This window comes from Pezoporus flaviventris, unplaced genomic scaffold (assembly GCF_033815535.1).
Source record: "Pezoporus flaviventris isolate CSIRO_AGI_PZ_B2104156 unplaced genomic scaffold, CSIRO_AGI_Pfla_v1 ptg000025l, whole genome shotgun sequence".
Lineage (NCBI taxonomy): Eukaryota > Metazoa > Chordata > Aves > Psittaciformes > Psittacidae > Pezoporus > Pezoporus flaviventris.
The window spans coordinates 18,298,097-18,321,462 of NW_026892573.1; the positions used below are offsets into that span (position 1 = coordinate 18,298,097).

Here is a 23,366-nt window from a genome sequence, read left to right on the forward strand (position 1 = left end):
ATGACACAAATGGGAATATATCTATTACTGGAATGGCAGCACTGACAACTCACTCCCAACAGGGAAACATTATCCAACATTTGCTCGCTCAGCAGTAAAACCTTTTACAGCTTATCATTAGAAATTAAGCTATACGAAATCATGGGGTTTCAGACAATACAGATTATGTGTTTCTTTGTACTGTTAATGTATTTATTTAAGCATGTCCATGTTTAATTATGTCAAATGTTAATAACTTAAAATCAAATTTAGAAGAACTTATGTTATTGGCTGGTAGGTTGCTTGTAAGAATGACAACACATAATACAAACAAGGACCAAAAGATATTAATACTTCTAAAGGACACAAATTTAAGGCCTGAAATACTAGAACAACTGGAGAAACAGCTTTAGTTTTGGGGTTTTGTTTTGTCTAAGAAATATATTTACTGCTATATTACTTTACCTATTACTCCTAATGTAAGTTAAAGAAAAAAAACCCAACCAAAAACAGAGAGAACAAAAAGCCTTGTTCTACATCTACCATCTATGAATAAATTAAGCTACCTGAATGTGTATTTCAACTTCTTCATTTGTAAGTAGTCCTTGAAGGTAATCTACTGCATCTTGCTGCCAAAAATTTCCAATCTATTTGGTGAAAATCAAGAAGCCCCCACACATTAAGATGCTGTCAAGTAATACTCTTACAATTTTTAACACAGGAAGAAGAAAATACATGACCATCATTGAAAAACTTCTTTGAAAACACACATCATTAGTTTTGTCTACAACAGTATAAACATTATGTACTACCTGGTACACTAAAACTAACTGTGTGACAAAGCTGACCAGCAATTTTCAGGTCTTGAAGTGGCTTACAATGAGATGCTGCTTGCCAAGTGTAAACTTTACTGTATCATAATAACGTACGTGTGCATTATTACCTAAAGCATAACACAAAGATACAGAATTACCCCTGAAGATAAAACTTAACAAACAGAAAACACAGGAAACTTTAAATACTTCTTTTATGCCCTGCAATATCTGTCTGTCCCCCAACCTGTAGGCTTACAAGCCCACCTTTCTTAATTTATCAGCTGAACTGTTTCCGGCAATAAAAAGGTTCTTTAAAATAAGTTTAAAAGGAAGCTAGTCATTTCACAGAATTGCAAATTGGTTGAGGGTGGAGAAGGGACCACCAGGGGTCACCCAGTCCAGCCTCCCTGCTCAAGCAGGGTCACCTACAGCATTTACTAAATGCACCATTCAAGTTTGAGCAAGATGTGATGATATGTGAAGATGTTATTTACATACCAATTACTAACAAACCCCCCTAAAATAATTCACATATGTTATTTAGACTAAAAGTTTCCTACACATCAAGTTCTGAATGACAGAAACACTTTTGCAGGACTTCTAGATTCACAATTTTCTGGCCATTTTGCATTAAATCCAGGCCTTACTTGTTGCTGCTATTGTAAAATGAAATGCCACTTCAGAGTATCATCCTGCCAACTACTGCAGTGTCCTGTCCCACAGAGACTTCATTCCAGTGACAGCTGGAACGGTCACTTCATAAAGCAATCTAGAAGCTTTTGATAACTGGCTCCCTGGCTGACATGATCCTCACCAGCTATTCTATGAATCCTCATTGGCAAGAAAAAATACTAGCAACTCGTCTCAACCTTTATATGACTAAACAGTGTATTGATTTAAGTAACTACCTACTAAACCCTCTGAGTTTACCCTTACTCACTGGTATTGTCTTGTAGAGCTGACATGGTATGCAAAATGGAGGAATATCAGTATACAATGTAGTTGGATACAGATGGCACTGAGGAATCCTCTCTATACAACCATGATCTATGTACTGTACCTGTATGAAAAGAAAAACTTTCCTGAAATAATTCCTGTTTTTTAAGTCAAGTTTTATAGGAGAAAGCAGTTATTTACAGCATTCACTTCTCTAGAGGAATAAGTAATGGTTTGCTGGTAAGCAGGTGACGTGACAAAATAGAAATGAAGGATTAAAAAACTGGTATGGCAAGTAAATTCAGGCTCTAAACTTGTCTGGCAAGAAACCTTAACTTTTGTGTAATACCTGCAACAGTTTAAAACTGAAAGAACTAAAATATGTGTAAGCTAGGATAGTATCAGATGTCTGAACCTGTATTCAAAAAGCATGAGCAGACTCAAGAGTTTAGGTAAATTTAACTCCGAATTAGAAAAAGTACCTCTATATTTGTGCAGCAAAAAAGAATTAAAACCAGACAGCCACTATTTTTTGGGTGGGGAGAAGCTAAACGTAAGTGTTTTCAAAGTCTTCCACATACGCTAACAACAAAAGAAAAAAACTAAAAGGGATTACTTCCAGGTGATCAAGGGTAGTTTTTAACTTAAGGACATTTATCATCACCACGAAAACTACATTGTACAACTGAAATAAGTAGACAGAATTCATCTTTAAACTAAATGCAAAAACCATGACACTCATCACACTTGATGAGCAGAATGAGCATCTGGACAAGCAAGTCAGCTGAATGAAAGAAGGTGTGATAATGAATTTATTTTAGTCTTATTTGCCCTTTTTTCTTAAGACCCATGTGCACATGTTCACCATGTTCATGCACACACAATCCCTCCCTTCCGCCATATACCTGAACTTACCTGGAGTGTACTGCCACAGAGTTCTACAATTTTACCTCGATACCACATGGTATCTGATCCTCTTACAACACAAGCTTCTCCCTTTTTCCAGCTATAGGGTTCCAGAAGTCCAAGACATTTGAACTTACTTTGTATTTCAGTCATCAGTTTACTTAGTTCAATTTCTGGGCAGTGGGGGGAGAATGAAAAAAAAAAAAAATAAAATTCTGCAACTTATTAGTGCAAACTGTTTCAATCATTAAACCCAGCAGATTCAGGTGAAGATGTGTATGAACAAAAAAATGTATTTGCTGCTTAAAGCATTTTCTAACACTGACAGAATATGTATGTTCAATGTCTAGCATATGGAAACAAGTTTCTATTTAAAACAAGTAATAAACTGCACTTCCAATTGTGAAACCATTAGTAATTCTGGACTACAATTTCAGAGAGAAAAGGGGTCTATAAATTTTGCAACTGACACCTTGCAGCACTAACACAAAAGCCTCTCCATGAACTAGACAAGATCCCCAGAGACAGTGTTAGGACATCACAGAAGAACACAAACCAAACACATGTTCAGAAGACCCTCTTCTGCTGTAGGTCAGTCTACAGAAACAACTGCAAGAACAATACAAATGGGCAGATGGGGCTACTGTATTTTGAATGTTGAAGTTTTATGATACGAACTAATAGTTAAATGGACTTGTGGAGTAAAAAAACAAAAAAAAATATTCTCATATGTCAGATGAAAATATACCTTTTTCAACCAGTACAAACAGAAAATACCGAGATACAGAATTTATCACAGCACAAATAAAGAGCCCAAGGAAACTGGGTACTTAGCTCACACAGAAGGAAAAAAAACAAAAACCCAATGAATATTTGAGAACCAGGCTAATTTCCAAGAATCTTTACGACTGCAATTTCATTACTCTTGTTAAAATGTATCACAATGTCAACATTATATATATATAAAAAAAAAAGAAACCAAAACCACTTGCTGCTTCACCCAATCCTGCCTAGAGAAGAAAGCCAAGTAACCTGCCCACCCAATAGCTTAGGGTTTTTTGATTTCATGGGAGAGTGGAAAGAAAGCTGGTTTTGTTGGCTTTAAGGACAGGACACTGTCTCCTGGGGATCTGGGTTATCTGCTGGACCTCTCTCCACTCCTACAGAACAAAGGGTGCACAGCCATGTACCCCTCACCTCCATCCCAAACGCCTTATCACCTCCCAACAGCAACCTGTCCAACAGGTATCTTCCAGAACTGCGTTCTGACACAGAATACATATACTAAAACATGTATCTGGTATACTCTGATTTACCAAAGGTATCAGATTAACAAGATATGAATGTATTTTCTTCTATGCAATCTTACCAGATGATTTGGGTATTATATAAATAGTTCCATCGCATCCAATAGAGCTTACTATAGCTTGAAAAATTTTTGCTTCAGGTATAACAGGGGACATATATACTTCACCAGTTCCTGAATGAAGCAGTGAGTTGTATGTTTTGCATGGTATTTGTTCACACTCCAGAACAGTGATCCTTTCCTCCAGAGCAAGGCTGTTTCTTGCATATACAATTCTGGAAGTCCAGCTATCCAGTTGTGTGTTCTCCTGCTTTAAATGTACTTTAAGATGTTCCTTGGAGACTGAGCAAGCCACATCAGCTTTATCAGTTCTAGCAGATTCAAACAAATTGTATCAACAAATTAACTGACACAGAACTTGAAAAGTGAAAAAGAATGAAATAATACAAGTGGATGCTGGGGAGCAACTCTTCATTAGGGACTGTAGTGATAAGACAAGGGGTAACGGGTTAAAACTTAAACAGGGGAAGTTTAGATTAGATATAAGGAGGAAGTTTTTTACTGTGAGGGTGGTGAGGCACTGGAATGGGTTGCCCAAGGAAGTTGTGAATGCTCCATCTCTGACAGTGTGCAAGGCCAGGTTGGACAAAGCCTGGGGTGACATGGTTTAGTGTGAGGTGTCCCTGCCCATGGCAGTGGGTTGGAACTAAATGATCTTAGGGTCCTTTCCAACCCTAACTATTCTATGATTCTCTGACTCTAAAAAACACACAAAGATGGCAAATGCTTCTTAAAGTACTATCAAACATCTCATCTACCAACCTGGAGAACCGAAACATGTAATGGATACAATTACTAGTGTTATACCCAAGTGAGTTCACTGAACATGGAGTTCAGTTGCTAAACATTCTGTAGAGAACAATCCAAATTTTTGTTTTACTTATTAGCTTATCATGATGTGGATATGGGAGTCTGAAAGAACATAAAGAAAAACATCCAAACCTTCTGTTTCTAGAAGCCAAACCCTTTTTAATAAGGTGTTCTGAAATATCAACCAATTCTCCTGTTTCATCCTTGCAAAGAATTTTCACAGGCAATGCACAAGCCCCATTACTTTCCTGAAAAAAATGAGCAGCACAACATACAATATGCATTTCCTCTAAACTACAGGTATATTTTTATTTTATTGGTATTAACTGCAAATCGGGTGTCGCTGAACAACTGCTCACATCAGAAGACACAAAATTCATTTAATCCATGTCACAGTTCCCATTGTTTTACCAACCTTTCTAAAGGTGACATTAAAAAAAGTAACAGAATAAAACCCTTTTTCCCTTAGCTGTTTTATTAGAAAGAGCTGACATCAGACACCAAATAAATTAAACCTGCATAATAGTAAGTTTATTTTAACCATTACAAGAAACCAGCTAACCAATGGTGTTTGTGCACCACTGTATTCCTTCTTTCAGTTTCTGAGGCTTAAAAACTAATATAGTAGCTGCTGAAATCACTCTCATCAAGAACACCGCATCTTTTTCTGCTGTCTACAAAAGCTCTCAGCATGCAGTGATCCCAAAGATATAAATATTATTCTTCAGTAACTAAATACATGTAAGACTGTTCTTTCCACACTGTGTAGCCAAACTGCTCTAATACTTCAATGAACAACAAAAGCAGAAAATGAAAAAGCATCTTTTCCTGCAAAGCAAACAGCAATCTATGCCAGTTCCACTCAGATTTTTTTGAGCAGTGAAATATTTAGGGGGGGGGGGGGGGAAATGACACCCTGACAGAAATTCTACAAATACAAACCTGTATAATCATTTTTACTTCTGCCCCAGTTAAGTAATCATCTAGACATTCACATGCTGTTGCAGTCCACTGTGCGCTTCCACCTGTTGGTCTAACAGAACAAATTACAATCTCCCTTAGTACATGAGAAATTGGCATCTCCTGAGCTTAACCAGAAAGCCTTCCCTCAACTGAGATCTGCATTTTTTGTGTTTTTAACTACTTGAAATGTCACAGAAAAGATGACAATCTCTGTTACAGTCAACAGTAAAAAGAAATGGTTACTAATCTCTGGATCTATCTGACAGGAAGAACTGAAAAAACACAATCCCAAAATTTCAAAATGAGGATTGTGAGTTCCAGAAGTATACCTGCCTTAATAGAATGAAGGAAAATCCATACTTCATCTAGAAATTAGGCTTTTTATAGTCAGTCAGGGGATGGGTATTACAAACATAGTTAGTTTTCCTTCACAGTGCAGAAGTCACACAAACTAATGCATGGGAGAATATGCCTGTTCTCTTTTCTACAGTCTAAGTCCTGTACGTTTTCATGAGATCTGATTCATCTCAAATTCTGAGCCAAGGAAAAAAGCATTCAGTGAAACAAGAAAAATCTTTACCACTGGCCCAGGATTTTATAATTAACCCTATGAATACTATTTCTATTTGTAGCATGACTTCTGCTTTAGTGGTATGTAGCAATAACCCTTAGGAAAAAAAACCCAACCTTTTATAATCACAGCCACCATCTTATTTCTTCTTTATCCAAAAAGCAAACTACTTAAGATAATCTCAGATAATCAGTGCTAACACAGGAAAATATGAAGTTATGTCATTATTTGTTTCTAATACTGCTACTCAGTATATGAGAAAAGCTACCTTATATCTGCCAAGGAACATTCAATTGCTAATGTCCTAATTATCTTCATACTTTCCTCAAGTTTTCTTAGACAGTGGATATCAACTGTTTTTTCAGCTCCAGAATCGTAAAGCATTACCTGTTTCAGATAAGAAACACGCTGAAACAAAAAAAACGCCCCTCTTAGAGCTATCTGCAACAACGGTAAATTGAAGCATGCCTGAACAGGTAAACAAAATTCAAATATTATCAGCATTCAACGAATGGACTTTACACTGAAGTCCTTCATCACACAACACAAATAACCACCACAGTGTACTGAGAGGACAAAACACACAAACATGCTCAAACAGCAACAACTTTACAGAGGCTCTTATTTGAGTAAGAAAATTTATTTTGATGTGCTTCAGTTATGCAGAGTTTATATCTGTAGACCTAGGAATACTGAAACAGCTCCCCTCCACCAACTGCTTTTTAGTCTGACATAGTTCAATAGCTCTTTGAGGGCTCTTAGCCTTAAAAAGCAGATGATGCAAAGCAGAAGTATAAAAAGTCCCATTTCTGCTTCCTACATTTGAGGCAAGCAGTTGTGATCTACTCCTGAAATGCCTCTTCTGATGCTCCTTTTTCTTTCCAAATGAGTGCAACAAAATGCATGTTTAAAGCAGCACTGTGTGAAAAGTTACTGTGGAAGTGTTAAATTTAAGTGCACAGTGCATCACCATCTGTTCGGGGCCCAAGCAACAGCCTGACTACATGTGTTCCTGTAGTGGTGCACTCAGTTAAACTGGCTCCATCTTCTAGCAAGTATCATTAAGTCTGAATTAATGTGACAACCCTCAGGTTTATGCAGCTTCTGGAATCTAAGCTAAACTGTTAGGTTATAGCATGGGAATCTGTGCCATGCTTCGAAGTGTAGTGTAAACATACACATAGTCAACCTCATGAGCATTCCTGAGCTCCCAGGTTCCCTGCTAAAGGTGTGAGACAGTACCTTATTTGCAGCAACATACAAATAACTTAAACTCTTGGTAAAAGCAAAAGGCTCCGAGAAAATATTAGCAAAGAAGAAGTAAAGATTTGACATTATTTTAATCAATGAATGGTTACAAACTTTAGAAATACAAGTTTGAACCCTGTTACAAGGCTTACCTCTGCACTTGTTTCAGAGACAATCCTGCTTATTTGACCTCTTTGCCACTGTTTCAAATCATGTACATAAACAGCACAGTGCATTCCACTTTCCCACTTCACGACATGGAGCTGGACTTCTTTGTAGATGGCAGCCATCTTCTCCTGTAAACTAACATTCAAAAAAACTCCTTTTCTAGTGGTATAATTTTATCCAGTGAATAAAAGGTTTATTTAGTCAATTGCTGTTCAACTAGCATACACTGAAATTTTATTAACTGTTCAGTATTTTATTGTTTTCCTTCATGGCATGTTAGAAAAACATGAAATGGGGCTTCAAAACACATGCGATCTCATTAAAATTCTGTAAAGCTATCATGTTTTTTTAAACAACGGATTTAATCTGAGTGATCCTTACTGTTCTATATAGCACTATTTGAAAGATGCACTATTTTCTCGCAACAGCTTGAAAAGTATCATGACACTAAATGAGTGTCATGACAAATTCAATGGGACTTTAGGTAGCTACAAGCAAGAAAGTAAAAAGATGAAAAAATGAGAAGAGGCAGGAAGTAAGCAAGTTGCACTAAGCAATGACATTTCCATTTCACTATCTTCAAACACTATTATCTAAATGTTACCTAAATATTTACCAAAGGAAGGCTGATACACTATGTCTAGAAATTGCCTTCAAACTTTTCTAGCAACATATTAGAATTGTGTGGAAAGAAATACTTGACTGGAATTCTATGACTTAGGATACCAGTATTATTTAATAAGATTTCTAATGAAGGAATGGGGAGGAGAAAAGCAAGCAGAGAGACTTCATTATTTTGGATAGTGCTACATTCGTCAGACCCCAATACTTACTACATTTAGGCTGATTTGAAATAGGAGTCAGATCATATACTTAATTTGAAATCACAAATAGTTAATAAACCACAACATAGTGTCCATTTGTCTTTTGTTCCTATACTTTGCTCAATGAAGCCATATAAAGTCAACAGGATTTAAGAGTACCCAGTACCAAATGCAACCGTAATCAGAGCTTGTTCTAGCTATACTTCACCAGTTTATCATTCAAATGCCTTGAGAAAAGTTCTTAGAATTTTAGTACCTTTTCAGTGTATGTTCTGATGACAGCCATTGTACAAAAATTTTACTAGGAGACACAACATGACTAATTCTCACTTGTAGCTGTTTATTACAAAGCAATCTGAGATTTGCTTCATCCATGGATTCCATGTCTATAGGATTTAAAGCTTCTAAGGTTTTAGGAATTTCTTCTATAGGAAGATTCCATATTTTATTAGGCTCTACACCAGTACTGTCAACATACCTGTAAAAAAAATAAAATACTTAGAATGGAAAGTTTAAACACATTTTAAACAAAATGAAAAAAGAGCTCAATAATCCCACTTCAACATGACAGGAATCATTCAAGAGGGCTGAATGAAGAGTAACTCAGAAAAGTAGACCCCTGCCCCCCCCCCCCCCCAGCAAAAGACAAAATCAGTTCTAAATGCTATTTCTGAAACACTCATGGTAGTAACATTTTTATTCTTCTTCAGAAGATATCCTTGCAGATTCTACTATCAGATGAAAGCATTATGCAATATGGCCTGTCAGCAGAAAAGCAAGCCTGACACATATGGGCTGCTGAACATTAACATTTGTGCCTGGCTTAAAAGAATTACTAATATCATGCTTCTGGGAAGCTGTGTTGCCTTTGAGTAAAGGCTGCAACATTCAACTTCTCTGTAAATATTCCTTTCAGAAATAAAGGATATTAACTTCAGTGAAACATAGAACTGTTGGAACAAGCCCAGAGGAGGCCACGAGGATGATAAGGGGCCTGGAGCACTTCCCATATGAAGACAGGCTGAGGAAGTTGGGGCTGTTCAGCCTGGAGAATGTAAGGCTGTGTGGAGACCTCATAGCAGGCTTCCAGTATCTGAAGGGGACCTACAAGGATGCTGGGGAAACACTCTTCATTAGGGACCGCAGTGACAGGACAGGGGGTAATGGGTTTAAACTTCAACAGGAGAAGGTCAGGTTAGATATAAGGAAGAAGTTCTTTGCTGTTGAGGGTGGTGAGGCACTGGAACATTTGCAAATGCTCCAACCCTGAAGTGCTCAAGGCCAGGCTGGTGTCCAGAAGGTGTCCCTGCCCATAGCAGGAGGCTGGAACTAGATGATCTTCAGGTCCTTTCCAACCCAAACTATTTTATGATTTTATGATTTACCTCTCTGGCATACCCTGAGAAAACAAATGCAACGCAACTGGTCTAACAGCTGAGTACTGAATGAAGCATAGCTGTGGTATTATCTTGATGAAAACGTGTTAAATTGTGTGAACTGGACAGAATAAATCCCAGCAGCAAGAGTTGGCTGGTACGTATTTTGAGCCACAGCCCAGCTTAGTACAAGTCTCTGTGAATTATGACAACTAGAGATGCAAGAGACTGCAGCTTGCAAAAGCACCTGTTTATGCAGAAGAACTGCTTTCTTGTAAAAATCAAGAACTAAAGGAAACAGCAAGCCTCAGTTTAACTGCTGGCCATTTCTGGGCCTCTGGAAGAAACTCTTCCCAGTTTTCGGAGATCTACCACCTGTCTTTTCCTTCCATAAAGGAAACGAACTTCTCTGCCAGAGAGAAAATTCCACAGTGACGAAGTATTGAATCATCTACTACATACTGCTACAAAATTATTTATGTGAACCTTCCTGAGGCAGGTATTTGGGAAGTGCTGGTTAAAACAGCTAACTTGTAGAACTAGGAAAGAAATGAACACCACAGCTCATAAAAGCGCATATCTTGACAACAACTAAGTCTGAACTATGAAAAGGACAGAGGCGATCAGCCAGAGAGAGCTCTTCCAAGTGAAACACATTACACGTCTTACTACCACCTCTCTACTAAGTCCAGTATAGCATTATCATAGCAGATACATCAGAAAAAAATAATTTAGAATGAACTTCAGACTCCACAGTTTCTTCCTGGAATTCTGTATGGACTACTTCCTATCCCAATGCAAGAGTAAGGTTACTGACATTTGCTTGTCAGCAAGTCAGCTTCAAAGGAGCATTGTGTCCTGCTCTTATTGTCTTGTACTAGTTTGTTACTTAAGTTTGCACTTGTTTGCAGATCATAAGCAGACATCTAAGTATAGTTGCAACACAACAGAATACCCTGGTGACAGTAACAATTCAGCATTTCAGTTTAAATAAAGATACTTAACTTTACAAAAATCTGAGTTAAAATTAAAACCAGTAAAAGAAAACTGTTGCTAGGATTTAGTAGTATTTCTGGCTAAGAAATGAAAATGCACTTATTTGCCTCCCCCTGAAAAAAAGCAAATTTAGGGATTCCCTTCTGGAATAAACCATTTCTATTTAACAATTTTTCTATTTTGTTTAGTATTCAAAAATAATGAATGAAAGCAAAATTACTGATTTTCATGAATACAGCCCATGAGTTATCTTTTTAAAAGGCCAACAAATTAAATGCAGCAGTGCTATCTGCTTATCAGTCTCATCTCCCCCAGCAGGCTTCCCAACAATTCTGTCCGTTGCTGTCATAGCTGGTTATAGAGACTATTTGCTTTCTAGTAGCAGACCTTCCAAAGAGATGACTTACCTCAGGTGCAAGTTAAACACACAAAAGTGCTATTTCTTGTCTTACTACAAGGGAATGGGAACCTTAATGATAAGCAGTTCGGGAACATCTGGAACTTAAGTACACTGCAAGTATGTTATAAACATTTAATCTCCAGTTTTTGAGTCAATTACAATTTCAATAGATTATGTTCAGCAAGATTTAGTCTGAGAATTCAATTATGCCAAACTGCAAAGTTATGCTCTGTAACATGTCAGTTGATGAATGTGATTTGTAATGAATGTGCTAAATTCCAGCCACTGGGGTGACATACTAAAGCAAGTAATTTTGTTACGCAAATTCAGTATTTCCAAATATTCTCAGTTATGCACAGTGTATTTACCCAGGTATGTTGGATGCTAGGTCTTCTTTAACTAGCTGACAGTTAATACTAAATCTTCTTCCATGAACAGCAGAGGAGTAAAAAAGTTCAACAGATAAGATGTTATCTAAAATTTCTGTGAATGAATAATATAATTAGTGCTGATCAAAGACAATAAAAGGACAATTTATGGTTTTGAAGGCATGGCAAGTGGTACTAAAATACAGAATTTTTAAAATTACATTTGATTTATAAAAGAATTGTTTCTGAGCATCAACAATAGTGGCTTAGCTTGCCACTATTAAGATTAACTTAAAGTACACCAATAATATGGTTTCCAAACCACTCCACAGGCACTGAAAAATAACTAGCTACATATTAACAATAAATGGTATTGTATTGAGAAAAATCCTGCTAAGGCATGTAAGTGTCATCTGAAATCCCTCCCTCGCCATGTTTTAGAGCAGCAGTGATCACACTCCCAGCTACTAATATTTAAGAGTCAAGGATAGCTAGTGCTTTTGGAAACAAGCCCGTCTTGATAACCAGGATACTTTTATCCCTTAATGCTGGTGTGAACTGTAAGGGATGACATAAACAGAGCTTTTGTCAGTTTTATCTGTCATGCCTCTTCCAATTAGTTCATGTTTAGATATTCTCACTCCAGGCTACCTGTTGTAAGAATGAACATAAGCATTTCAAGTAAATACTATTTAAAAGTCCATGTTTCTACATTTGAGCCATTTTAATAATAAACAAATTAATACACACTTGATAACTTACCAACAACTGAACACACTGTAAGTTTATCTTCAAGCACTTCTTCAAATCGTTCCTTGGCTTCTCTGCTCCACTCATTTGCCCCTTTATAAGGCTCAATGTAAGCCAGCCTGCACCTAATTGCCTAAAGAATAACTCAAATTATGTATCTACCATCACCTATCAAGACCATCTCACTACAGCCAAATCACAGCCTTTGCTCTGCACTCATGCAGGACAAGACGACAGGATGACAAGATTCTACATTACCAATGCTAGATTTTAGATGACAACCCCCATCACCTGAGCATGAACCTCAAATTCAGACACATTCTTGCTGAAATAGAAAGGCCTTACTTCTCCTTGCCTCCCTTTATGGTTAGGCGTAGAACTAGTGCAGAGATCAGCAAAGATTACTGCAGAGAGTGATAAAGAAAGCCTTCATCCTGCTTTGCTTATGATGCAATAATCTTGACTGGAGCATCTAATATCAACGTTATTAAACCATTGTAGAAACCTGAACCACTAAACACAGAGACACCATAGTTCCTATATCAGAAAATTCCTGCCAGATTTTTGAGAGGTGTTAATTAGGAGACATAAAAAAGCAAAAGAGACACAAAGGAAGCCAAACGAGATGAAGTACTTTGATTAGAATTTTTGTTTAGCATTTTTATTGCAAACTATGCTACACTATGACTTTATTTTAAATTAACTGTGAATGTCATTGTTTCTTCCTTCTTCTTTATTGCGCTGAAGGAGAGAGTAACACAGATGAGGGAAAAAAAAGAGAAAAAAAAGACAATAGAAATACGAATGTTTTGTGCAGATATTCTTAGGTCCCAGGCAGTCAGATATGAAAATAAAGACTGACAGGTTAAATAACCATTAAAAGGAAGAGCTGTGGATGACAAAACCAACACTACATTAAGCATTGCTTATGCCAGGCTTAGCCAAGATTTCTGCACCATCCAAGTCCATTAAAATGTGTTAACAATAACACACAAACTGTGTTAATGTGCTGAAGAAAGTCCAACTTCTCTTGTAATTGCCTAATTCAAATCTCTTAAACAAACAACTTAGATTCTTTAGCCCCTTCTCCTTTATGTTCAAAGTGAAGAGGCCTAGTAGCAGGTACTCAAGAGCTGACAAACTTAGCAGATTTTTATGAGGACTTATATTTGGTTAATAACAAGCAATCATTTGGAATAATGGGATTAACATGGCAAAAATCCCAACACCCTTATTTAATCCATTAGGTGCTCTGATCTGAAGCGTTAAGACTCTGCAAAAGGAAGAACATTTTGCCATTTTCAGAATGTTTCCTCTTCCTTGCTGTCAAAAAAGGCTCAATTATTTTGGCTGAAACTTTCTCCAGTTATTACTCATAATATAAACAATTAAATCCTATTTTCAGTAGATACTGGCCAACTTTAGATACAACCATCACTACTTCTGTTGCCTACAACTGGTTAAATGCCCTCTATAAAACATAGGAAGTTTTAAAGTTTAGCATAATCATGACTGGTAACCGGAACCAACAAATAAACAGCTGAAGAAAAATAATTGCTTCCTACTGAAGTGCTTTTTTTATTTGACAGAATACTTTGCAATTGCCTTCCCCACTGTTTTCTTTCTCCTTGTCAAAAGAGGGAAACTCCTACCATACCTAAAGTTAGGAAAACACCAAACTCTAAGTGCCATAAACCAAACAAGAACCTTTTGTGCTTGTGTTTGTTTTTTCTTAAGACCATCATTAGATTACCATTTGAAAGTAAAAGAATGCGAAAATGACTTTGTTTTTTGGAGTAAAAGAAGGTAAATGAATTAAGCACACACAATGTATATATATACCTCCCCACCACAAGCTAACATTAGATTTCATTGAAAACTGAATTACATAATGTGCACCCAAACCATGTTAAGACCAATCACATCATAAACCCATATGAAAAGAAACTTGCTTACCCTTTTATTTACTTCAGAATATTAACAATCCTCTCCTTCCCCTTTCATGCATTGAGATTCTATTAATTCCAAGTATTTAATCTGGGCAAACACTAATTTACCTTTTCTGGAAAGCTCAGAAACTCCTTTTTTACTCTACGTATGTCTTTATGAGTTAAGTTAGCAACACTGCCGTAGTCAACATACTTCACCGTAACTTCTTGATGACTTGGCAGCCCTTCAAGTAAAACAACCCAAGTTACTAAAACAAAAAATGGAGTACCTGATGCAGATTAAAGCACCAGAATTTCAGAGCAAAAATCAACATTTACACCATATAATCCTAAAATACCACATTTTCTACAACCCGATTAAAAAACTATATCCTTTAAGAGCCAGCTCTTTTGGGTTCCTGAAATGACAGCTGGCACTTTGATGCCCCCTTCCAATGACTGTATGAGACACTGGCACACTAAATACAGGCCAAGTAGACATGGAAGGATACAGGCATGCTACACTGCCCATACAGGCAACAGAGAGGTCAGCACAAGTACATTCCCCCTCCTGTTTAAAATTACAATGGAGAATTATTAACCTGCATTAGCTACCACAGAGGTTGGCTATAACAGATAAACCTATACATTAAATTAGATGAAACATTATTTAATTATATAAAGATTTTCAATAATACATAGAAAATTAAGTATACTGCTTCTCATTTAAAAAAAAAAATGTATAAACCACTCCATTAATAGCAAAAGAATATAACATGAATTGCTGCTACTGACTTTATGCATTTACCTGGTAGTCTATGACTGCCTAGTAAAAATAACAGCTGTTTGCCACTGTTCATATCCAATGTGTGACTCTGATCTAGTACCATACCTGATTTTGCCACCTAGCATTAGAGTGAAAGAATCAGTACTTCACCAGTAATCTGTGCTCTGTACCAATTCCCATCTTCCTGCTTTGCAACACAGGCTTGTCCTTCAACTGGGTGGACAATTTGCATGTTTTTCCCATAGTCACGTTTATATACCTCCTGAATTTTCTTTGAAAGAGCTAAAAAATCTGGACTCTCTCTCTAAAATAAGAAAAACAAAACATACATAGACACCAGATGTTGCATTTTGTTTTATTTTGCTTAAGGGTATCTGCTCTTTTAAGGGACACTTTTTCTAGTAGTGTACTTTCTAGTCTTTCCCCCAGATTTAACAGTGGTTATGAATATGTAAATTAAAAAGCCTAAGAAACATTGACTATTGCCCTGTTCAATCACCACTGTGAACAGTAGAACACTACATACCCATATAGGAATTAACTATGCAACATAAAAAAAAGTTAACTTCCTGGAATTTTAAGAATTCATGCAAATAATCTAGGATTAATTAGGACTGTAGGAATTGAATTGGATCTATTAATTCTACGAATCCAAAAACTGGTAACAACTGACAGAAATTAATGGAAATCGTAGCTTATTTAATATGGAGTACAAGTAACTCAGCATTAAAATATTCAGTCAGAATTTTATTTAAATAGACCTTGTTTCTAAACTTACCAACTGCAGATAGAAATCACTGGGACTATTAATGTGACAAACTATGACACAGATGCCTTCGCCTTCTTGTGGAAGCTTTGGTGGACTGTACTTTAAGATGGCATTATTTTCTAACTGATTGGGAAGCTGAGATCTATACCTAAGGTAAAAAAAAAAAAATCCTGAATAAATAATGTCAAAATTAGCAGAGAAGGAACCTTTTTACATTCAAATGTCAAGTTTCTCACAAAAAAACCCTCACAGAATGGTCTTATAAAAATAGTTTGATTCATATTTGTATGAATAGCTTCAACTTTCCTCCTCACAGCTGGTGCAGGCAATTCTTTGTAATGCTGTTTTCCTCACACAAAACTTAAAAAGAATGCTGTAAGTAAAATACTAGAATCCACTAGCAAAACACTTTAAGATTTCCTTTACGTCACTCATGAGAAAAAGCGATTACCTGAGAAATAGTGATGCAGTAAAAAAATCATCTCTCACTGTTCTCACCACCATAAGTAGTTATCCTCAAATATAAACCAAGACCTTTCTTTGTGTGCAGCAAAACAATTTCCTACAGATTTGCATGCTGTACCTCTGTACCCAAACACCAAAACACTCATGTTGTTCTCCATTTCCTGCCTCTTCCACTATCCTTTTCAAAGCAGCTCTCCTCTGTCCTTAACCCCCTATGGCTGTTCCTCCTATTTGCTGTGCTACATGCATCACATCACATGGCCGGTTCTGATGTGGTGACTAATCTGTCACTGCCATCCATCCAAATCAAACATATAAAAGGCTGATTTCTTTACGTTTTTCTGTCCATGGCAAGACACCTTTTACCCCCCGTTCTTCAAACTTGCACAGAAATTTAAATGTTATCATTTTCTAAAATAAGGTTCATTATCTAACTAAAACCCTGACTAGGGCACAAATTTATACCACAGTGCTTACTAGTGCAGGTGAAAAAAGGGTATCAACAAGTATGGCTGAAGATTAATGTATCAGACACTCAAAACCAACTTGCCTGGTAAATTTCACAAGTAATATGCTTTATAATTTATGGCATAAAAGTATTAACTAAAGAAAAACACATACCTTGCCAAATCTAAAAAAACTAATGCATCCTTGAGAGACAATGGCATGTTACTGCATATGTTATTAAATGGAGGTTTTTTCAAATCCACAATGAGAACACCATCCTCTTCTCTAAATATGGTCATTAAAACTGTTTTGTTATTTACCATTCCTAAAAATGTTGTGTTTGCTTTCTCTCCCCAACCTTCACTCTGTGTTAGGAAGAAATAAAAAGTTACGGAAGATATCAGAGAATGTTAAAAGAAAAAATTACAAATAAAAATAAAAATACACAAGAAAGAGAGCACAGACATGTGAGCAGATGAAATACTGAACACAGTTAAGACTGTCTATCCATAGCCCAGACAACACTATTCTTGCATAATGGATTTGTAAGGTTTTTTATGTGTACATAGCTGAGTCAGATCAAAAGGGTGCAGTTTTCACCACATTTCTTTTAAAGTTTCAAAATTTCATCCCCTCTGATTGTTCTGATAGATAAAACAGAATTGTCATAGGCTGTTTAATATAATACTTACATTTCTGCTCTCCCGATTTGTTTCAAAATCTATTCTTATCTTTTTGTGTCTTTCTACAAATGTATAACATAGTTTGGTCAATTAACACATTCCTCCTCTCCACAATATCCTCCTTGACATTTAATCTACCTTGAGAAAGCCTGTCTGAATTTATTTATTTTGGATCAAGTTAATGCACTTCTCACTTGATACTGCAAATCTGTGCTTTTTAGGTGTTAACAGCACATAGAAGGAAGGATTTTTACCTACACCTGTAAAAACTGTTTCTGATCCTTCCTATTTAAAGCTATTTCAGACAACATGAGACTGGTACAGAAAACCCACAAAACCAACCAGCAGTTACACAGTCAGAAATGCACAGCTGCTTTGGACATAATTAAATCCCATGTGAATGTGGCAAAAATAAAGAGAGCCTAATAGATAAGTGAATACTGAAGAAAATAATGCTGCAAAATATGTCACTTTTCTAAGCGAATAAAGGCTGACAGTACTTTATTTGTTGCTATACTGAAACAAAAAAAGTAACTTTTCAATAGTGGCAGAAAAAGAAAAAAAATTTACAAAGGACAATTGCTGAAGATCCCCTTAAAAAATCTGAAGCAATTTCTTCTGTTTGGATGGTTTTTAAAAGTTACTACTTACATAAAGTTATCAGCCAGCCATGAAATACCAGTTCTTTAATTTGTTTTTAAATTTGACAGGAGAACATGCCTAGAGTAAGAGCAGTGAGATTTAAGCCTGACGTATTTGTAAACCCAAAGGCTTTTAAAGACAGACTGCTATAAACTCATTTCCTTTCCAATGAAAGTACTCAACCCACTTTTTTTTTTTTTTTTAACAAGAGATTATCTAACTTCTTTTAAATAAAATACACCCTGTACTCTTGAATTTCCTTCTGTTTATACTGGAACAAGATCTATGTACATTATGTATTTAAGTTCTTCAGTATAAATCTTAGGAGAAGGAAAAAATATCCTGAAATAGTACAAACAGCTTTTACTTACTGCATTTTTGGGAACAACATCCTTCAATGAACACCGTACTGCTAACGGAGGAACAGCTGCAAGTTCTGCCTCAATATTCTGATCAGGCTTTCTTATAAACAAACTAATGTCATCTGTTTCAATAGTCTGGAGAGTAGCAGGTTCAGGCCTTTCAGCAGGGACATACCTATTGTCAAAGGGAGTAGAAGCAGTGCAAGCTTGAAAGTAAAAAAAAAAAAAAATCCAACAACCCAAAAAAGCAAAAACCAAAGCCCAACACCAAAACCTACACCAAACCAAACCCCAGACTTAAAATAGAGGTCATTATTCCAGTAACTGGCATGATGTCATGTCACTGAAACAAAATTAAGAGTCTCAACAAAATGCCTTTTTTTTTTCTTAACATTGAAGACTCAGGTTCTCTTTTTCAATTCAAGTCTAAGTTAAGTATTTTAACATGTGGAGGCTTGTACAGTTGTGTACTTAAATACGTTGCCACATTCCTGTGGGAAATACGTATGTATAGAATGTTAGTGTCATTTGGGTACCCGATTATCTGCTTGTGTGAAGCTGATGGAGGACTTCTTAGTAATGATCCTTCTGATTAACATCAATCAACTGCAGATGAGAAACCTTCTCTGTAAACATACCCTGAGAAAATTAGAACTATAGAGCTCCCAAAATCAAACAGGAATGCTTCCAGCAGCGCAATATCACAAACTTTGCATCTTATTGGACCACAAGGCTCCTTCTCATTTTCACTTTTTAGAGGAATTAAATCAGTGATGGTTCCACGGCACCACATTCCAGTTTCCTTACTCTTAATAAAAGCTCTAGCACCTACACAGAAGCAAATAAAAAAAAAAAAGAAAAAATTCAGTATTTGAAGATAAGTCATACCGGGACTATTATTACAGTTCTGCATAATGTTCCATTGTTGCCCCTCTTCCACAGAGAGAGTAAATGGGCTACTGCTAAAATAAACACACAAAACACGTTAGAAACATTATCTTGACAGCCACCAGAAGCTTTCTCCCCACGTTCATTTACACAATATCTGTACCGCTAGGAGGTGTTTGCCTTGTATTACGTAATTTCTGGGAAACTCTGTACCTCTTAATAATGGTGAAAACCCACTGAAGTTCAGAGCTATCACATACTTCCTATCAGGTTTCTAAGCACCTTCTAGAAGTGAGTAACATTTAACATGTGGGCTAGAAGAGATTTTTAATGATTTAGCAATATATTGCTGTCTCTGGTTTTTACTCTGAGAATAGTTTCTACCCAGTTAGTGAACTTCAAGGGAATGTTGCTTGCATGAGAGAAAGCTAATTTACTGAAGTAAGGAAAGAATCCCCCTGTGACAAGGGGCTTTGAACTAGATAATGTTTAGGAACCCTTCCAATCCAAACCATTTTACAATTCTAATGTAGCCCTTTAGAAATCAGTACTTTACCTATTTCCAAAACATCTGAAGGCAAGATAGATGAACTCTTATTACAGTAGTTTTTCAATTTCTTCTCCAAAACCCCTGCTTCTCTCTTCTGTGTGTATCTCTGAACATAGAAGTGGCATGGATTTATAACATGGGTTACAAACACTAGTTCTGTCAAACCTGAGTAAGGCAGAAAACAGATAACTGAACACTCCAAGTGACTCCAACAGATATTATTAGACATGAGATTAGGTTTATGTTGCATTAATCATGATAACATTAGCTCAAAAAGCTCTTAATCTGACAAGTTTGCTCACACTTGTTTCAAACTAGATACCATGCTTGTTTTCTGGCTAAATCTGCTTTTTTAAACTACCTCCCTTATGCTACACTAAAAAAAAAAACAAAACCACAACAGAAAAACCACTCTGAAAGCAGGCTATCACTGCTTGCAAAGTGGTAGCCTGAATTTAAGTAGGAAATTCAGAGTTCACATTCCCTCTATTCAACAGAGAAATAAGAAGCTTTTAGAAGGCAAATTCGAGAGATTAAGACACATTTAAGAACAAGTATGCCAGGCACTTTTGTATAGTTACTCAGTGTAACTCATAAACACCTAAAGCTAGCCAAGAGACATCCCTGCATAAAAAACTCAGTACTTCTTACTAAGCATCCAAATCCTTTGTACTGCAGGTACCTCCCTTAATTTTGGATCTAAAATGCAGGTTTCTCATTCTACTCATGCAAGCTGCTGAATAGGTCAGATGGTTTTAGAAGCCCAGCAACTCAATTCCTACACAAAGTATTCTACATCACAAAACCTCCTGCAAAGAGTGGACAGCATCATCTAGATCCAATGCCATCTTCATGACTGATCAGGACACAGACAGATTTGCAGCATTCTAGAGCTCTGCCATCTCTGTGCCCATCTCTTGAGCTACAGCTAATTGTGGCAGAAGATGGTACAAAGAACCTGGCACCTGAAACATACTGACCATGTACACATGACTGTGCTTGGAAGTTCAGGAAATGCAGTGTCCAGAACAGATGTAAGATTACTCTTCAGCATTTCCAGTGGAAAATACGGTATCTCAGTAAAATGTCTTGAATGTCTGAATGTCAAGTCTGAATGACTTGAAAGCTTTCACCTACAAGTACACTAACTCTTCTGTATCACTCCTGGTCACCATCTACAATGATGTGATGACTCAGCTACCGTAAGCAGACCCGGAAAAGCATGTATTGACAGGCACTTCACTAGATCAAGCAGAGGCTGATACCTCCAGCCAAAAAAAGTGTCACGAACTAGGCAAGTTCTGGATCACTGAAGGCTTTTAAGCTGTTTGAGCATGTTCCTTAAACTAAATGCAAACCAAAAACATCCCAACAAACCACAGCTGCCTGAAAAGGATTTGAAAATTTTATCAAATATTTATTATGTCTGATAACTAGCCCTACTACCAGGACAGAATGAAAAACTCATTATATCAAACTTCAAATTATGCTTCCCATAATCCAAAAAAATCCAATACTGCACACAGTATGTATTTTAGCATATTACTGATAAAACCAATCAAGTAAATCTGTGATCACTTAATCTCTTAAAATACACATGAGAAATAGTCTAATTTAAATGTCTGGTAAGGCTCAAACTTACCACACAACTGTGACAGCTGTGAGGTGTTTCTCCATGTTAGTTTTTTGATATCTAATACAGGGTGAGCACATACCACATTAACTTCAGTATGGGCACTGGGAGAATTTCTCAGCTAACACCTTATTTCTGAAGAATCTGTTATGGACTTAAACTGCTCAACTTCTATAACACTGTCAAGCAAGTCCCACTACGAGAAGCCAGTGAATTCTCAAGTTATGGAACCAGAAACTGTCACCAGGAAAGCATATTTACATGACCCCGAGGTTAAAGAAACTCCCAACCAACAAATAATAAAAAGCAGTTTATCTTTTTTCTTCACTACAACTATTTTATGTCCTAGATTAAGGCACATCTTTTCCCAGCTGTTCTTCTATGTCAACTTCTTAGGTCAGTTTTCTTCTTCCTCAATACTGCAGCCTCTATTCTTCCACTTTCATTACTATTTATACTCAACAATCAGCAAAGCTCAAAGCACCACATGAACTGTGCCTGCACAATTTTTGAATGAAGTAACTTATTTCCTCAGTTTCTCTGGTTCACTCGTAATTCAGAAAACCAAACACAGATGGACGGAGAACAAGGCAACAGTTCAAAATTCAGTATATGAACTACCAACCTAAGAAATGGGTCCCACTGTTCACAGCTGGCACTGCTATCATTATGTCAAATATCTGCCAAGTATTGAGAAGCACTGGAAGTGCTGAGTTGCTTGGTAATTCCTGTACTGCATCTTCCAATTACGTGGTTTCATAGTAAACTGTAAGACAGTATTGTCTTCACACGAGCAAGGAAAGCAGATCAGGGAGTGCTTTTGCAGAGGAAAAATGCTTGTGCTAAAAATAACATTTGTACTGCAAGCATCTCCCAGACTACTTTTAACTGTAACAGAATCATGTACTCAAACTCTGCTCTTACATGTGAGCAAATACATGCTAACTAGGGATGGTCAGATCTGCTTCCTAGTACATTCTTGATCACAACTAGAATGCTAATGCATGTGTCCAACTCTTCAACTAATTCCAGTATCTGCTCTCACGACCTAGATGATGGATCCCTATTAAACTAAACCATTTACCAGACAGGAAAGCCACTAACCAGCTTTGTGTTGAAAAGGCACTTCTTTCTCAAAGAGTTTCTTCTTCTGTTCATCAGCATGACATTCTGTGGGAAATGCTGTTCATTATTTTAGAAGAAAGGCACAATGCACTTATACATAGGTAGTAATGCAGCAAATACAGTAAAGAGACATTGCATGTATTGCAAGGATACTCCAACAGCAAAAATTCTCCTATCTGATGTGACTGAACAGATACATACACAGTGACTATGTGCAGTGGCCAGCCTGCATGCTAATTCCCAGATTACAGAACCACCATTAAAAGTTTTGGATTCAAGACATGCAAAACTCATACAATACTGCAGTTTGAAGGAATTTTGTTCCAGTAAGAGGTTTGTGAAGTCCACTGGGATTCTGAAATACACTGGTTTAGACAGTTGTGCCCAGGCTCTGAAACCTACTTCACTCTGATCACAGCTGTATGTTACTACAATTACTCTCACCACCCCTACCCTCTCTCTCATTCTCCTCAAGCATTACTAACGACACACATTTTCTAGGCATGTTGTGAATGCAGAATGCTCTGACGTTAAGCATCTTAATTATACTGTGAGACATATCTATCTATTCCTCCCCCACGTCATTATCTCATTGGCATTTCCGTATTCCA

General features: G+C 36.7%; 1 protein-coding gene across 1 annotated transcript in view; it reads right to left on the reverse strand.

The window, feature by feature from the left end:
* The window catches only part of RNF17 (ring finger protein 17), a 48,948-nt gene that overhangs the window by 12,149 nt on the left and 13,433 nt on the right, over window positions 1-23,366 (reverse strand). Inside the window, exons 12-30 of the mRNA XM_061457727.1 lie at window positions 22,735-22,812; window positions 20,004-20,162; window positions 19,198-19,387; window positions 18,569-18,734; window positions 17,047-17,237; window positions 15,970-16,108; window positions 15,342-15,495; window positions 14,534-14,649; window positions 12,477-12,609; window positions 11,727-11,832; window positions 8,843-9,064; window positions 7,747-7,897; window positions 6,615-6,733; window positions 5,755-5,845; window positions 4,945-5,060; window positions 4,006-4,313; window positions 2,646-2,809; window positions 1,735-1,854; window positions 546-626 (exon numbers count right to left, since the gene is read on the reverse strand). Coding sequence (XP_061313711.1) covers window positions 546-626; window positions 1,735-1,854; window positions 2,646-2,809; window positions 4,006-4,313; window positions 4,945-5,060; window positions 5,755-5,845; window positions 6,615-6,733; window positions 7,747-7,897; window positions 8,843-9,064; window positions 11,727-11,832; window positions 12,477-12,609; window positions 14,534-14,649; window positions 15,342-15,495; window positions 15,970-16,108; window positions 17,047-17,237; window positions 18,569-18,734; window positions 19,198-19,387; window positions 20,004-20,162; window positions 22,735-22,812 — 2,804 coding nt within the window. The remainder of the gene's footprint in view (window positions 1-545; window positions 627-1,734; window positions 1,855-2,645; window positions 2,810-4,005; window positions 4,314-4,944; window positions 5,061-5,754; window positions 5,846-6,614; window positions 6,734-7,746; window positions 7,898-8,842; window positions 9,065-11,726; window positions 11,833-12,476; window positions 12,610-14,533; window positions 14,650-15,341; window positions 15,496-15,969; window positions 16,109-17,046; window positions 17,238-18,568; window positions 18,735-19,197; window positions 19,388-20,003; window positions 20,163-22,734; window positions 22,813-23,366) is intronic.